At 44.8% G+C, this 17,460-nt stretch overlaps 1 protein-coding gene across 10 annotated transcripts in view; it reads left to right on the top strand.

Annotated features, from left to right (window-relative positions):
- Nucleotides 1-17,460, top strand: part of LOC111977077 (ankyrin repeat and SAM domain-containing protein 1A) — a 103,787-nt gene that overhangs the window by 31,119 nt on the left and 55,208 nt on the right. For 7 of the 10 annotated variants that reach the window (XM_070447938.1, XM_070447934.1, XM_024006374.2 and 4 more), the window contains 8 exons: nucleotides 7,425-7,721; nucleotides 11,963-12,038; nucleotides 12,198-12,299; nucleotides 12,448-12,534; nucleotides 12,699-12,868; nucleotides 13,178-13,240; nucleotides 13,938-14,061; nucleotides 15,590-15,636. In XM_070447938.1, coding sequence (XP_070304039.1) covers nucleotides 7,425-7,721; nucleotides 11,963-12,038; nucleotides 12,198-12,299; nucleotides 12,448-12,534; nucleotides 12,699-12,868; nucleotides 13,178-13,240; nucleotides 13,938-14,061; nucleotides 15,590-15,636 — 966 coding nt within the window. The remainder of the gene's footprint in view (nucleotides 1-7,424; nucleotides 7,722-11,962; nucleotides 12,039-12,197; nucleotides 12,300-12,447; nucleotides 12,535-12,698; nucleotides 12,869-13,177; nucleotides 13,241-13,937; nucleotides 14,062-15,589; nucleotides 15,637-17,460) is intronic. The other 3 variants (XM_070447936.1, XM_070447941.1, XM_070447935.1) reach the window with 1 other exon arrangement.

Raw genomic sequence — 17,460 nt, 5'->3', positions numbered from 1 at the left:
TGTTGTGTTGTGCTTTGAAACAACATCCACCACAACCATGTTTTACACTGTTTCAACCTGCTGTTGAACTTCTTTCTTCAAACTGATCATCACACTAAGGTGAGTTTTAGAGGTATTTTAGGCCTTATGATGTGATTTCCCATTGCATTTGCATGTGATTGTCAAGTGGTTAGAGGACGATAGAACCCTGAGTACCAGGCCATTAGGACCTGATGGAGGGACAATAGACCCTGAGACCAGGCCATTAGGACCTGATGGAGGGACAATAGAGCCCTTGAGACCAGGCCATTAGGACCTGATGGAGGGACAATAGAGCCCTGTGGACCAGGCCATTAGGACCTGATGGAGGGACAATAGAGCCCTGAGGACCAGGCCATTAGGACCTGATGGAGGGACAATAGAGCCCTGAGGACCAGGCCATTCGTACCTGATGGTAGTTAGCAAGTCGGGTACTACCAAAGCATGTCCAGAGTGCATAAAAGGAGATTACCGTGGCTTAACAGTCATGTGGCATTTTGCTGAGGTGATACGGTCACCGCACAGCCCTAGGACAGAACCTTGGAATGGATGCATGTTTATCCATCGTTACGATGGGATTTTAGTGACGTAGGTGCTGTGTGTCCTGAGTCATTTCTGACCTGTGCCTGTTCCTTGGTGTTGCTGTTTACATTTTACTTGTGCACTAGACATGTACATGCTCTTGTTTGTCGAGGGTCATTTACATCCTGCTGTATGTGTAGAAGCACCATTAACATTCAATCTAGCCTAATGACAGAGGCAATGTCACATTCACAGCAAATTGAGGCTAACACCATCACTGGAGTGTTGAYAGTTCAAAGCTTGTGTTTTMTGGAAAACATCTTGAAWTTAAACTCTTTGAAATTGTCACATTTCCTCAGTGCTAATTTAAGCGTCTTAGTTTTGGGTGTCTTAAAGCGACATGCAGAATATGTTTTACCAAAAACTGCATCATGGTGTTGAGACCATCAAACAAGTATAATTAATGCTCTTCTTAATGCAAACATTTTTATATGTGGTTTAGTTGACAGACTGACCAGTTGCCATCTGTGGAGGTTAGCTTCTCTGTTGGTTTTGGAATACAGTAGTATCGGGTCCAGTACCTGGCCACAGCAGAACTAAATACTGGATAAGCTGTAATGAATACACTGTAAATCAGAAACATGGATGGATGCTCTGGCAGTGGTCACATTGGTGGTTATTGTGATGGCATCATGTGACTGGGGATCTCTCTCTGGGTCCCCCCACGGAGCCTTCCAGTTCCTACCATGTCAGTTGTGTTGTTAGAACCATAGAAACGTCTTACAAGGAGAGGGAGCTTCTCTGTGTACCTGTCTCTTTACATCAATGTCAGGCAGAGTGTGCTCTCTGCTGAGTGTGTGTGTGTGTCTATCTCCCTCTCTCTGTTTTTCTGCATGTGAGTCTGTACCTCTATGGAAGAGAGCAAGGGAGAGGCGGGACATTGTCATGGTAACCGTGCCACGGCTGATTGGTCATGCAGCAGCGCTGACTGACCCAGTGGAACACGGCCCCGAAGTTAGCTAGCTAGAGATGGTAGGGGCAGTTGTGGYCATGGGCATGGATTTATAGAGGAGGGCCTTTAAGTGCAGGCTCTCTCCCTCAGGGAAGCACCGTAGCTCAGCCTGGACACCGCTCCAACAGCCCCCTCTCTCTGTCCTCATGGCCCCGTGCTGCCCAGCTCTAATGTTTATTCAGCTTTGATACAGCAACGCGCTCAGTGTTAACGTCTCCAATGGGCTTGCCACTTTGATGATATTCCAATAGTGCCCCAATAAGGAAAAGCGATTCATCATAGATGCGGTAAAGAGGTCAAACAAACTCGACCAAAACAATGGAACTGCCGTGAAAACGCATGTGGGAAAGATCCCGAAACTCCTCATTGCCCCAACACTTGTTCATGTCATCGTCACCAATCAGCTGCATTACAGTTAAAAACGACTTTGACTACCACCACCAATTTCTGAATGCTAACTATGCTACCAGCTTATACGAACAGGAGTTAGCATTTAGCAATCACTTCTTTTAAACCTGAAAAGGGACAGCTTCTAAATGTTTTGCAGCGATAACAGCCACATATATCCAAATTGGACTTAAGTAACCACGTTGTGGCCCTGTTACGAATATCCAGATTTGTTGAATGTGTGCCAATATGGTCAATGGAATGGTCTGCATTCAATTAACTCCTTTTCCACATCCATGGAAGCTTGATTGTGCCACAGCCCCTCTCACCCAGACTGACCTAGATAACCTAGATTTGTCTGTTAATATTGATCTGGGGACTAAAATATAACACTTYGTCATCATTCCTTGCTTATTGTTGTTCTCTGGCTCCTATTTTAAAAACAATGTTTTCTATAGAAAAACCCTTCTGTCTGATAGTGGTGGTATTTGCAAGGTACGTGCTGCTCATGATGAAGTATTTCAATGCTGCATGTCTAACAGTCCTCGGTCTCCAATATAGGTCACCTGCCTAACAAAATGTACTGTACCTTCAGATGGTTGACTGACTGCAGTAAATATGAACACAGACACAGTCACCGTCACGCAGCCAGCTCCCCAGCTTTACACTCTATAGAGAGCGAATGAGATGGCAGTGGCACCGACTTAAAGACACACTAATATACACACTGCTTGCAGTAGACCTACAGTGTCCTGAAAATAATACCAGAGAACCTAAAAAGAGACCCGTGTGAAATTTCAGTCAGGCTGTGTTTCACACCAGGTATGAGACCTAATATTGAATGGCAATGTGATGTATTTTTTTTAAAGACTGCTGCCTTATCGGAGTGGCCAGCTTGTCTGAGGAGGGGAGGTCTTGCTTGCCGCGGACACACTGCTAGCGTTCACACTGGCTTCAGCTCAGCCCTTGTGTACATCTGTCTATTGCCACACATCACATTCGACACTAGCCCCTTTTCTCGCTCCTATCTCCCTCATCATTCCTTTCTCCACTGCCATACGGATATTAGATGCTTGAGACTGAGGAGGGTATCTGTCCATGTGATAGGCAGGTTGCTTTTCTGTTCATTCTCTTGGAAGCATAATCACATGTAGTATATGTTTGGTTTTGTGCTCTAGAATCAGCTGCTGCTTGGTATTTGGTATTTTGTTAGGATCCTCATTAGCTGTTGCAAAAGCAGCGGCTACTCTTCCTGTTGTCCTTCCTTGAGACCAGTGGGGGAGAGAGAGCGAGATGCTGGAGAAAGCAGAGATGTGCATCTTGACTATCTTCATTTGAGATGATCTTGCCTCGTACCTGTGTCTTTTTCTCTTGYTATGTGTGCACTGAATGAGAAACGGAGATTTACAATTCTGTGTGTGTACTGCGAGTAGTCGCGTGTAGCGATGCCGGCAACCTGTGGCCGCAACAGCGCCTTGCCCCTCCATCCCCCGCCCCCTCGGGGGGGGAGAGTGACGTAACCCCGCCTAGCCTTCGCGCTGCGCGAGTGCGTCACTAACCAGAGGTCGCTCCGTGTTAGCATCTCAGCCAGTAGCCCTACACAAGTTTCTTCTCTTCCGGAACTGGAAAATTCTAGTGTGAGTGAGTATGACTGGTATCACAACAGGGCAGAGATTAGGACTGATCTCCACATGTTCCTGGTTAGTGTTCTGTTGAGCATTTCAAAGGGCACAGAAAAACTTCKGTTTGAGTCTAGACTAGGAGAAAGACACATTTGTAATGTACTGTACCTTTGTGGAATCTATGACTGTCTGTTCATACTGGGTTCATATTGAATGTTCTCTCCAGGGATACCTACACACTAACACACACACTTGACTTACATAATGTACTTATCCTTATCTTGATTGTAGCTGCCCATCAGTCAACTCTGCCCTTTGTATGACCAGGACGTGTGTGTGTGGCTTTCCTTTATGTTAGCATGAGAACGTCTGTTGGTTTGCCGTCTCACATGGACCTCTGTGTGCAGTTGGCTAGTGTGGAGGGAAGGAGGCGGCTCAGGGTAGGTCTGATTCATGCTGCTCACCCTCCGCTCTGCTCTGCTCCGGCACAGAGAGGCCAGCCATGGCTAATACGATCATATGTTGTCAGACTCACAGCCATGGAACGAACAGCAATGGCCACKCCACTAGGATGGAGAATAATAATATAGAACATGTTCTTCTGAAGTAGCCCGCATCTAACAGTATGGAGTAAATCTCTTTAAAAAGCTTTTGATGACAAAACAGTTGACGTGTGTCACAGATGCGAGACGGCATGCTCCTTTGTGTGTGGTTGTGCCATGTCCCTGCAGCAGAAAGAGAGGGAGGGAAAGAGAGGGAGACCGAGAGAAACCAAGAACAAGAGATCCTTAATTTAGGCCAAAAACACATAGGGGAAGCAGGAAGAAACAAGTTGTCAAATCCCAAACCGACAAAACTGCAGTAGAATTGAAGTCGCGGAGGCTTGTGGTTTATTTCCACAGAGGCTTTTTATTTTCAAGTGTTTTCTTCTGCGCTGTGGTCTTTGTTTAGTGCAGTTCACACAAGGCCAGACTCAGCCACTCAGTCTGTCTTTCTCTCTCCAGGGCTCTCCGCATCTCCAGAAAAGCAGGTGGCGTTTTGTTTTCCCTCTGCCTGATCATATTTTTTTTTTTGTACTTTTTCCTCCTCTCTCTCAGCTCAAGCTGTGACCGGCCTCTGTCAGTGAGATACTACCTCTCTCTCTCTCACTCACTCACTCACTCACTCACTCACTCACTCACTCACTCACTCACTCACTCACTCACTCACTCACTCACTCACTCACACACGCGCATCTGGAGCCTCTGCTTTGTGTCAAGTCAGAGAGGAGGGGCCAACACATGTCCTGGGTGCCCTGTAAGCTCCCCTAACCCCCAGCCCTGTCTCATGGCCCTGCTTCGGTGACTCCATAACTAGCAGAATAGAGGCCCAGCAGGCACCTCCTCCCACAGGGTGTGATCCAACCTGGCACACCGTGTGTGGGTATTCTCCTGCCAGCTGTCGGCTACCCCGCTGTGGCATGACTGACACTCGGGCACAATTGTGGTTGACTGGCACAGAGAAGCTAGGCTAGGGGGGGTCTAGGGGTTTCTCTTACAACGGCATCAGTATTTCATTCATTACCTTTAGGCTTGCATTATGTTTATCATTAAACCTGTATGCAAGACCTGTGTGTTCGCTCTCAGACCTGTCGTCGACAGCATACTGCCTGTAAACCAGGGGTTCCCAAACTGTTTTGGCCCGCGACCCCATTTTGATATAATAAAAAAAAAAGTGAGAAATGTCAAAAATTAATCAACGGCCAATGTTTACTTTTTAATTGGGGCTATTACAGTCTTAAAAATCTTGAGTACTTTTGACAGTATTTCAATCTGAAGGAAGTATGGTTTGAAATGACTGAAATTCATCAGAAAAGTATTGGGAAGTTAATKATCTATAATCTTCAGTTTAGAGAAGAACATCATTGATTGTTATTTTTCCCCTATTCAGATTTAGTGCCTGGTCTTGTCTCCTCTGTTCTAATGAGTCCTGCGCAGCTTGTGGYCATTTTAGAGGGAAACAGAAGACGTGTTCCTGAGCTTTTGTAGCTTAAACGGTTCAAAGGATAGAGACACATTTGTAGGAAGAAAACACAAACCGCTCTGTTTTATTACATCCGCGTCTCGCGGTCACTGATGTAACCCCGGTTCTAAGAACCAAGCTTGATTTTAAAATGTTTTACATACAGTACCAGTCAAAAGTTTGTACACACCTACTCATTAAAGGGTTTTTCTTTATTTTTTACTATTTTCTACATTGTAGAATAATAGTGAAGACATTAAAGCTATGAAATAACACATATGGAATCCATGTAGTAACCAAAAAAGGGTTAAATAAATCCAAATATATATTTTAGATTCTTCAAGGTAGCCACTGTTTGCCTTGATGACAGCTTTGCACACTCTTGGCATTCTCTCCACCAGCTTCATGGGGCAGTCACCTGGAATGCTTTTCCAACAGTCTTGAAGGAGTTCCCACATTATGCTGAGCACTTGATGGCTGCTTTTCCTTCACTCTGCGGTCCAACTCATCCCAAACCATCTCAATTGGGTTGAGGTCGGGTGATTGTGGAGGCCAGGTCTATCATTGAGTTGGAAATGCATTGGATATTAAGACCATTATTCAGTCTCAGCTGATCTATCAGACTCAATGTATTGTACGCCCCCTTCTGTCTGCTGGTATTAGTACTTGAAAATAAGAGTGGAGATTTGAAAACAAGCCCACTCTACTGAATATGCTGCTGACATAGGCTAGAGGACATTTGTAATGATGTTAACATGTTGTTCCAATATTAATATATGGGTCTTATCCTATCTTGCGGTGTTATGAAATGATCTCTAATATTTTCTATTTGATTTAGAGATTACGTTTGGCTACTGCATATGCTGCAACTCACTCGGCATCGGCTTTATCTTGGAGTGTGGTTGCTTTTTGAGTGGAAAAGCCTGTTGTAATGTTGTCATAGTGAACATATTGGTTTGATCCTTTCTCTCTGCACTTGGAGATGATCTGTTTAAAGATCTTTGCTCTGTCCACTCTGTCTGCCTTCCTGTGCAGTCAGAAATGTGACATTTGACCATCCATCCGCTGTTCTGCTCTCAGGGACACTGACTGTATTGACATGAGTCTTATCCCTCTAGCACTGTAGCTCGCTGGGTCACCCTGGTAACGTATGCTTGCTGCCTCTGCATGTGAAGCGCTGCATGGATCACACTCACCACGCTTTGTGTCTGTCACCACACTTTGTGTCTGTCACGACAACACTCACCTCTCTCTCACACTGGTGGTCACCTCAATCTCTGTCTGCATGAAGCAGTTACTTAAACAACCAAGCGACACATGACATATTGTCATCACAGAAGTGTCTTTCCTGAGTCTGGTGGCCTTTACTAAATGTCAACAGACTGTCCTTTCGTCACATTTATAGCAGGCCATGCCATATAAGAAGCAGCTGTTAGCCAGCTCTACTCAACAGGGACTGTTACCAATCACGACTTCAGTCCCCTCTCCCCAGCATTCTCCCAGCAACCCCTGCTCTCAGCCAGCCAGCGCTCCCCTTTGGCTTTGTCATCCTGGTTGGTGCTCCTGGAAAACCTGCTGATGCACAACCAAATTTCGAAATTGCACCTATTGTATTCTACAATTCTAACCCTCAACAGTAAGTTGAGACCCCGACTGAGTTCCTAAACGGGGGCAACCTTATTGGAAATGTATCCGCGTTCCTTCAAAAAATGTGGGCCACCAGTTGCCCAACCCTGATGTGACCATGATTCACGCCCCCTTCCTTCTGTACTCCCAATACCCACCACACCTACTTCTATCTCAACCACCTCTATGTTGATGCTCACCCCTTGCCTTCATTTCCTGGTCGCCCCCCCCAACAGAACAACGACAATGAGACCCCCCTCCACTGTGCCGCCCAGTACGGCCACACCCAGGTGGTGCGTCTGCTGCTGGAGGAGCTGACCGACCCCACCATGAGGAACAACAAGCTTGAGACGCCGCTGGACCTGGCGGCGCTCTACGGCCGTCTGGAGGTGGTCAAGCTGCTGCTTACCGCACACCCCAACCTGCTCTGCTGCAACACCAAGAAACACACGCCGCTGCACCTGGCGTCACGCAACGGACACCTGGCCGTGGTGGAGGTGCTGCTGGCAGCCGGCATGGACATCAACTACGAGGTGAGGACTGAGGGGAACACTGAGTCTGTTGTGTTGTCTCCTGCGTGCTCAATGATTATTTTCAGTGTGTTGGTGTGAGAGTGTAGAGTTGTGTGGATGTATAGAGACAGAATGTGTCCATAATAATATTTTGTATAAACACAATGTGGTATGTTGTGATTGTGTCAAATTATGTTGGATCATGGATGGCTTCATCTGCTGTTTCCAGCATTTAAGCCTACATTCAGTGCATTCGGAAAGTATTCAGACCCCTTGACCTTTTCCACATTTACTTACGTTACAGCCTTATTCTAATATGAATTAAATCATCAATGTACACACCATACCCCATAATGACAAAGCGAAAACAGGTTTTTAGAAAAGTTTGCAAATATATTACAAATTAAAAACTGAAATATCACATTTAGATAAGTACTCAGACCCCTTTACTCAATACTTTGTTGAAGCACCTTTGGCAGCGATTTACAGCCTTGAGTCTTCTTGGGTATGATGCTTGGCACACCTGTATTTGGTAAGTTTCTGCAGGTCTTCTGAAGCTCTGTCAGGTTGGATGGGGAGCGTCGCTGCGCAGCTATTTTCAGGTCTCTCCAGAGATGTTCGATCGGGTTCAAGTCCAGGCTCTGGATTGGCCACTCAAGGACATTCAAAGACTTGTCCCGAAGCCACTCCTGCGTTGTCTTGGCTGTGTGCTTAGCAGGGTTGGGTAGGTTGCTTTCTAAATGTAACCTGTTACAGTTACTAGTTACCTGTCCCAAATTATAATCAGTAATGTAACTTTTGGATTAACAAACTCAGTAATGTTATCTGATTCCATTACTTTTACATTTCTTTTCCCTTAAGAGGCATTCGAAGAAGACAACAATGTATGTTACCAATTGAACAACATCTATTGCAGGATAAATCAATGTTAAAGTTTACATAGCTGACCATATATGAATGTTACATTTTACTTTATGGGTTGGTTATGTAGGCTTCTTCTAACCCATTGCTTTCTACTTCATATAATAATGCGATTAAATTATAATTATATAAATTATATAATTGCATTAAAAACCAAAGTCTCAGAATTTCCGTCATTACAATAAATGTTATATCCCTTGATTTTAAAGAATAGGACTTGAAAGTATAGATGWACCAATTTTTTTTAACCTGCGCATGACCCCAAGACTAAGGACTTATTAGCCAGCCCAACTCTGTTGTTTATGATTTTGTTGTCATGGAGGACTGATTGGGCTCATTGATTYGAGTTGAAAAATAAACGCTGCGCTCATGGAATGGCATGCTTTGAGCACTACTGAAAGTACTATTTACATGTGAAAAATGAATGCCATATGCTGCATTTGCTTAGGCCTGTTGTTTACCTTTTTGTTGGTGATATCTGGATAATATGCAGCTGTTTTAAAGGGCAAATCCACAGATGAAACAATAGTAAAATGGTCGCCCCGCCTCTTTTGGTAAAAAACTGAGGGATGGGCCTGGAGAAATGTAACCACTCTCAGATTAATAGACAGAGCTATGGATGTAAGGGCTGGTCATCCATGATATCAACATTATTGTTTTAACCATGTTATGAGGCTATATAGTGTTTGTTTACATTTACAATGTTTACAAACATTGGAGGAAAAGCAGCTTATATTTTGGGTTTTCATGGAGTGTGATAGTTGAACTAAGCTCATGAGGCATTTATATTTATATTCTTCAAGAATCAATGGATATATGTATCCAAAAATGGATGTAGCAACTACAGATTGCCCCTTTAAGTCTATCAAAAGCGTGCGAGTTTGCACATGTGTCCATTAAGCCTATGGATTAAAAAAAATTATTAGCATGAATTAAATTTAGCAATAAAAGACCCTCTTTTATTCCATAGGCTGGGATCCGCACTGTGCAGCTGTTACAAGAGCGCATTGTTCACTTGGCTGTCCACTGGTTTCAAAAACAATGATTGATAGGCAGCTAAAACTTCTTGAATTCAACCATTATTGGGTTCAAATACACATTTTAGACTTGTGAACAGCCATCCACAACAACCACAATCCGTAAGGCGAAAATTGCTAAATGAGAGAGCAGCAGTGTTATTCACATCAATGCGCTATGTAGATATCAATAATAAGTGATATCCGTATCGCCATAGACTACACCACTGCTGTCATCCTTACCTCCAAGCGTTTATTTAAGTTGGATAATCTGTGGATGCCGACAGCAGTCGCACCTTTTGGAAGACATAGCTTGGACTGTAGCCTACAAAAGCCTATTCCTGTTCTTTTCCCGCGATCCATCAAACACATTTGGTGTGTCATCATAGGGGTCTCCGAGTGTGGTCCGACTCGCTCGGATGGAACAAACTTAAACTTGCTCCTTTTTTCAATGCTGATTTCAATGTCATTGAGAAAACAGCGAAGTGTCAAAGATTTTGTTTTTACAAACATCCTTTCTGAATTTAAAAGTAATCCTCAAAGTAATAACATTTTTCAAAAGTATCTGTAATCTGATTACAATGTTTTTGCTGGTAACATAACAGATTACAGTTACCAGTTTTTAGTAATCCCTTACATGTAACGGATGACATGTAATCCATTACTCCACAACCCTGGTGCTTAGGGTCGTTGTCCTTTTGGAAGGTGAACGTTGGCACCAGTCTGAGGTCCTGAGCGCTCTGGACCAGGTTTTCATCAAGGATCTCTCTGTACTTTGCTACGTTCATCTTTCCCTCGATCCTGACTAGTCTCCCAGTCCCTGCCGCTGAAAAACATCCCCACAGCATGATGCTGCCACCACCATGTTTCACCTTAGGGATGGTGCCAGGTTTCCTCCAGACGTGGCGCTTGGCATTCAGGCCAAAGAGTTCAATCTTGGTTTCATCAGACCAGAGAATCTTGTTTCTCATTGTCTGAGAGTCTTTAGGTGCCTTTTGGCAAACTCCAAGCAGGCTGTCATGTGCCTTTTTCTGAGGAGGCTTCTGTCTGGCCACTCTACCATAAAGGCCTGATTGGTGGAGTGCTGCAGAGATGGTTGTCCTTCTGGAAGGTTCTCCCATCTCTACAGAGGTACTCTGGGAGCTCTGCCAGAGTGACCATTGGGTTATTGGAACCTCCCTGACCAAGGCCCTTCTCCCCCTATTTCTCAGTTCGGCTGGGCGGCCAGCTCTAGCAAGAGTCTTGGTGGTTCCAAACGTATTCCATTTAAGGATAATGGAGGCCACTGTGTTCTTGGGGACCTTCAATGCTGCAGAAATGTTTTGGCACCCTTCCCCTGATCGGTGCCTAGACACAATCCTGTCTCGGAGCTTATGGACAATTCCTTCATCCTCATGGCTTGGTTTTTGCTCTGACATGCACTGTCAACTGTGGGACCGTATATAAACAGGTTTGTGCCTTTCCCAAATCTTGTCCAATCATTTGAATTTACCACAGGTGGACTCCAGTAAAGTTGTATAAACATCTCAAGGGTGATCAATGGAAGCAGGATGCACCTGCTCTCCATTTCGAGTCTCATAGTAAAGGGTCTGAGTACTTATTTAAATAAGGTATTTATTTATTTATTTATTTTTTATACATTAACAAAAATTTATAAAAACCTGTTTTCACTTTGTCATTTTGGGGTATTGTGATGAGGATTTTTATTTATTTAATCAATTTTAGAACAATGCAGAAACTAACACTGTGGAAAAAGTCAAAGGGTCTTGAAATGATGGCTTTTGGCCCTATCCCCTTTCAAACTGTGCCATCCATCTGTCGTGTCCTACCTCCACTCCCCTCCTCTCTGCTGTATAGCAGGTCTGGGCCAATGTCAAGAGTCCTTCATGCTCTGCTTCCTGCAGGTTTCCATTAGCATGGTGCTGCGAGCTGGAAAATGATCTGCTTTGATTCCTCAACCAAATAATTGTCCGTAGCAAAACACGCTGGGGTGGCAATCGGTGGGGTATAAGTAAACTCGCCAAACTTCTATTTCACGCAGGTCAAACCTGTCCTGTGTGTTCAAGAAGTATCCTGCAGGTTTAGCTTTAAGCTGTATGTCCTAGCTGACCAAGATAAGAGGAGTGGAATCGAAGTCAAAGTGGTGCGGTGGGATAGATAGGTCTTCACCTGTTCCTCTCAGCAGGGAGGGTTAGAGATCTGACCTCTGCTGTATGTTACTGGCGGGGAGTCTACTTTGATGTCTTTACGTGTTTTGTTATTGCTCAACCTTGCACTGTTTCGATTCTGGTTTTATTGTAGTGTGTTTGTTGGGTCTCTCTGCAGACGGAGAAGGGCAGCGCCCTCCATGAAGCAGCTCTCTTTGGGAAGACTGACGTGGTGCAGAAACTTCTGAGTGCAGGTCAGACACGGATGCCTCCAAGACACAACACAACACATTTCTATAACTGCCGAATAATGCAGATATATGGCCTAACCCTCTGCTCATTTGTCACTCCTCTCCTAATCCCCTGCTCTGTCCTCTATGTCTCTCGTCATGTCTCCGTTTGTCCTGCTCCAGGGGTTAATGTGAACATGGTGGACAGCAAGGGCCTGACAGCGCTGGACACTGTCAGAGAAATGCCCTCTCAGAAGAGCCGACAGATAGCAGCTCTAATCCTGGGTAAGAAGTACATATATCATTGGTTCCCTGTGGGACTTAAAGAAAGGTAAAGAAAGGTTACCTTGACCACAAACTGATTTCAAAAAGTCTGTTTTTGTCTCACTAATGATGTTATTTGAATGACCTTTTCTTCCGTATCTCTCTGCAGGCCATATGTCAGGAAATCCCCCTGTTTTACACTTGCCTCCTCCCCCTGTCCCTCCACCTAATGAGAGCCCTAGCCTTCGGAAAAAAGGTATGTCATAGCAATACAGAAAACCTTGAGTTGAGTGAGCAGTGACAGGATATGGTGTTTAACACGTAACCACCAGCCAAGGKTGTGTACTGGTGTGAAGCTGTGCATGTCTACCTGTTTTTGTATTGTGCGTCAATATATTAAGATGCTTATGTGTGTTGTAGGTGAGCTGGGGGTGGTGAGTGAGCTGATCTCGGGGGTGGCCCCGGGGTCTGAGGAGGAGAGCCCATATGAGGCGCTGTTCGAGGCCACTTCCTGTCACTCTCTGGACAGCCTGGCCAGTGGCAAGTCCTCCGACAGGGACTCTGGACGACCTGACAGTGAAGCCGGAAAGGTTTGTCTGGAACTGCCTTACACAACAGAAACACACATGTGACAGAGATTTTGAATAGATGGGCATCTAAATACTTTTCCTCCACTAGAGGGCAATGGTTCTCTGCATGTAATTGTTGTTGAGTTGAGTGGACTGGATTTACAAATCTTCCTGTCAGAATTTTGACAGCATATTTCTTAAAGACAAAATCTATGTTTGAATTCAAGGCTCCAGTTCTCATCTTTTCAGCCAACCTTGTAGTTCAAGATAATGTGTCAATCTAATGTCTGAGCACAATCACTGATTTCATTCTCTGTTTGCCAATTACAGAAAGACCGGCTTGCTCACCAATCCCAACATGCCCCAGGCCAGGAAGAGGAGCTTAACTCAGAGGTCAGTATCGTTAGCAAATGTTAGTCAGCCGCTTAGAATGTCAGTGGTGCTGCGGACACCACCCCTTCGTGACGATTCTCTCCATGTCTGCTCAAATCACACAAACCCTTCATGAATATTAATCTGAGTGTGGCGTTGGTTAGAGGAAGGAAGAGAAGAGGGGGAGCGATAGGGGTGAATCGGAAAGGGGCTGTACTGGTTATGGGAGAGAGGGAGCAGACTCTATCTATTCAGTGGCTGACAAGGGGTAAACATGGTATCACGACACTGTTGTGGAATCATGGAAAGTACTGCCAGTGTTGGGATTATATGATGGTGTTAGTTTTAAATACCCTAGTGCCCTTAGTCACACCCTTTATTTAATGGTGTCCTCTTAAAAGCTAGGGTAGTGTTTACCCAGCCGTACAATAACCATATATGCACTCCACCCTCTGTGATTTTGGGGTAATTTTGTATTTCTAAAAGTGATCAATTATTTTGAGCAGCCCCATATCCCATAATTCCTGCTTCTTTAGTGTGCTATGCATGAGCTGACAACTGTGGCCAAGAGTCTCACAACAACCGTTAGAGGGCGCTGTGGAGGGACTTTTACATCACTGTAGGAGTCACCAGCATCACAGCCTGAGAAAAGTATTGATTAGCCTTATACAAATGATAATGATGCTGTGTTTTTGACCTGCCTTCCCTCTACCTACAGGCCCTGTACACTAACAGCAGCATCGATGAGAGAGGGGAGGAGGATCACACGTATGAACTGCTGCTCTCCGCCCAGACTGAAGTCCCCCAGTCCGCACAGGACCCCCCATCACAGAAATGTACAGGTAACAACACACTGACAGTGGGACAGGGAGTGTAGAAAACTGTTTGGATATTCCAATTCCCTTCATGTTTCCTGACAAATGGCAGTATATGTGGGAGTAAACATTGCGCCCTCAGCCTGGAGAATAAGAAACACTTGCTAACCTTTCCCCTCTCCCGCACCCCAACCACTCACAGCCCTTCCTGGTGCGTTGCAAAGTGTGACCCCTCATTCTTAACAGAATTACACCAGGGCTGGAAAGGAGCAGGGGTCAGTTTCCAAACCACTCCCTAAACCCCTCCTCTTTAGCTCTGTCTGGTAGTAACCCTGTCCCCTAACACAGCTATGGTTTAACCTCATCACCAGTAGGACAGAGCCTGGAATATGCTGCTTACGTATGATATCCTACTCAAAATCAAATCAAATCACTTACATAGTTTACAGCATGTATAAATGGAGCAGTAAAAGGCTGTGTGCTAGCTCGGGATGGTCCATCCCGTATCGGGTGACTCATTCCTTAACTTTTGAATGACACCACATTTCTTTGGATTAAAGGGGATTTCATTAACAGCTAATTGGAGTCCCTCTCTGTTGATATAGATGTTTTAACAGTCCCCCATGGTTTCTGTTGTGTCACATTCATAATAAATGAATAGGATGTCATTAAACATCGTCATAGGAATGAATGTGGCGGGTCTAATTGCTGATGTAATCGCGTTCCCTTTTATGTGGATGAAAGACTGTTGGAGAAAGGATGACGTCCAATCCTTAACTTGCAGTCCTCCGTAATGTTGTTAAGATGTTAAATAGGGGGCTTCCCGAGTGGTGCAGCAGTCTAAGGCACTTTCTCGCAGTGCTAGAGGCGTCACTACAGACCCGGGTTTGATCCTGGGCTGTATCGCAACCGGCCGTGATCGGGAGTCCCATAGGGCGGCGAACAATTAGCCCAGCATCGTCCAGGTTAGGGGAGGGTTTGGCCGGGGGGGATTTACTTGGCTCATCGCGCTCTAGCGACTCCTTGTGGCGGGCCAAGCGCCTGCAGGCTGACCTCGGTCGTCAGGTGAACAGTGTTTACTCCGACACATTAGTGCGGCTGGCTTCCAGGTTAAGCGGACGGGTGTTAAGAAGCGCGGTTTGGTGGGTCATGTTTGGGAGGACACATGACTCTTCCTTCGCCTCCCGAGCCCGTTGAGGAGTTGCAGCGATGAGACAAGATCGAAATTGGGGAGGAAAAAGGAGAAAAAATATTTTTAAAAAAAGATGCTAAATGGTTTGTTTGGAGGAAGGTTTGTTTTTGATGGCTGCTTCATCGGCAGCTATTCTCTCTGTTTTAAAATGACTGTCTGAGGTTCGACCATGGTCAKCAACACTACCCATATACCATATGCATAAAACATTATCTTTATTGTACTTCCCTTTCCTATTCACTTTGTATAATATCACCCCCGGAAATCTTGAGCTGAATTAAATAGAAAATGAAATGATATGATATTAATTGACTGCCTTACTCATGATGACCTAACTAACTGCTGTCTGTCCTGTCTCCCCAGATGAGAACGCTACCTCCCAACAGTCTTCCAACAGTCTTCTACCTCAGGTATGACCTGCTGTGCCTCTCCTCCTTCTCTCATCCTTCCATCTATTTCCCATGCAATCTGTCATCTGAGTCACTGTAGAGCGCGAGATTCCAACTGCAGGCTCTAGCTTGCCTGTGCTCAGAGTATGGAACACTGACAAACAACAAGTTATTTACAGCCAGCTAGCTACATATGTTTCCCTCAGTCACACACTACTTTCCTCTCAGTGGCACAGAGCACGACATTGGCACAGAGCATGACATTGACCCAGAGCACGACATTGACCCAGAGCACGACATTGACCCAGAGCACGACATTGACCCAGAGCWCGACATTGACCCAGAGCWCGACATTGACCCAGAGCTCGACATTGACCCAGAGCACGACATTGACCCAGAGCACGACATTGACAAAGGGCTACAGAAAAGGTCCCTTGGCTCCTCCACATGCTTTGACATGTTTCTCTAAACATTTATTTTCCCTGTATGGTGCTGCTCCATGGGAGGTGTAAATCTCTCCACATACAGGTACTTCATCAGGCAATATGGCTCCCTGACCAAGGTCTTCTGTCAATCTCTCTGTTTAGTGACTCTGTAGCCGACCCTGGCCACCGAGACTCCTGGAGATTTACAGCCTCACCCTCGCTCCTCTCCGCTCTCCATCTCTTTTAATTCCTCCTTTCCTGAGATGTAACTCGAGGTCCCTATGAAGCTGTCCTTTCTATTTATTATCCTATCATATCTATTTATACTGCCTTTTCATTTTTATTATCCAGTTAGCTGCCACAAGGTTTTATTTGCATTGCCCTCTCCTCCTATAAACTGTAATCACATCTGTTTTATTCCCTTTTGGAGCGACTGCCTAATTATAAAAGACAAGTCTCAGTGGCTGGCTGGCTGGCTGGCGTCCTTTGTGTTCTAATCAACAGCCAGCCATCTGAGGCTATCATCCATATTAGGTATGATGATGCACTGCAACTGTCGCTGGCAGCGGCAATGGAAGCAATCACTGGGACGCTTTTTTCACTAAATATCAGAGTGTGGGGTGAATTAGAGCTGTGGTAATAGTCTGATTTGCTGCTGTTAGTGTTTTATTAGGATCCCCATTAGCTAGTGCTAAAGCAGCTATTCCTGGGGTCCAGACAAAACATAAAACATAAAACATGACATAATACAGTACATTAGTAGAACAGCTCAAATACAGAACCACATACAGTCATGTGAACAAGTAAGTACACCCTTTGGGAAGTGGTCTATTTCCCCCCTCGTATTTGTACACATGGATATTTGAGCTAAATTTTAACCACATTCATTGATAAAGGAAACCCAATTTAACAAAGCACACGGGGGAAAAAATTACTTTGAAAAAACWAAAATGCATTTTCCTTATGCAGAACAAAATAGTACACACCTACCTAAAATGTCAAAAATTAGGATCAGGTGCAAATTATTAGGAAATCATTATAGTACCTTGGGGGGGTCCAGCCTTCCATAAAGATTAGAAACTTGGTCTGTTTTGGTCTTAACCTTATGGGTGTGTGGTAAGACATCATGCAAAGATCAAAAGACCTCAGAGGCCCTCAGAAGAAAGATTATTGATGATGCCCGTGAGTCTGGGAGGGATTACAAATCCATTTTCAAGCAATTTGAAGTACATCGTTCCACTGTCCGACAGATCATCTACAAATGGAGAAAATTCCAGACCACTGGCAATCTACCTAGGAGAGGTCGTCCCACCAAATTCAGACCAAGAGCTGACCGAAAGATGCTCATAAAAGTCTCTGAACCCCAGAGTAACATCAAGGGGTATACAGGCCTCTCTTGCCACAATCAATATCGAAGTGA

This window comes from Salvelinus sp. IW2-2015, linkage group LG17, assembly GCF_002910315.2.
Source record: "Salvelinus sp. IW2-2015 linkage group LG17, ASM291031v2, whole genome shotgun sequence".
Lineage (NCBI taxonomy): Eukaryota > Metazoa > Chordata > Actinopteri > Salmoniformes > Salmonidae > Salvelinus > Salvelinus sp. IW2-2015.
This window is presented reverse-complemented; position numbering and strand designations above follow the sequence as displayed.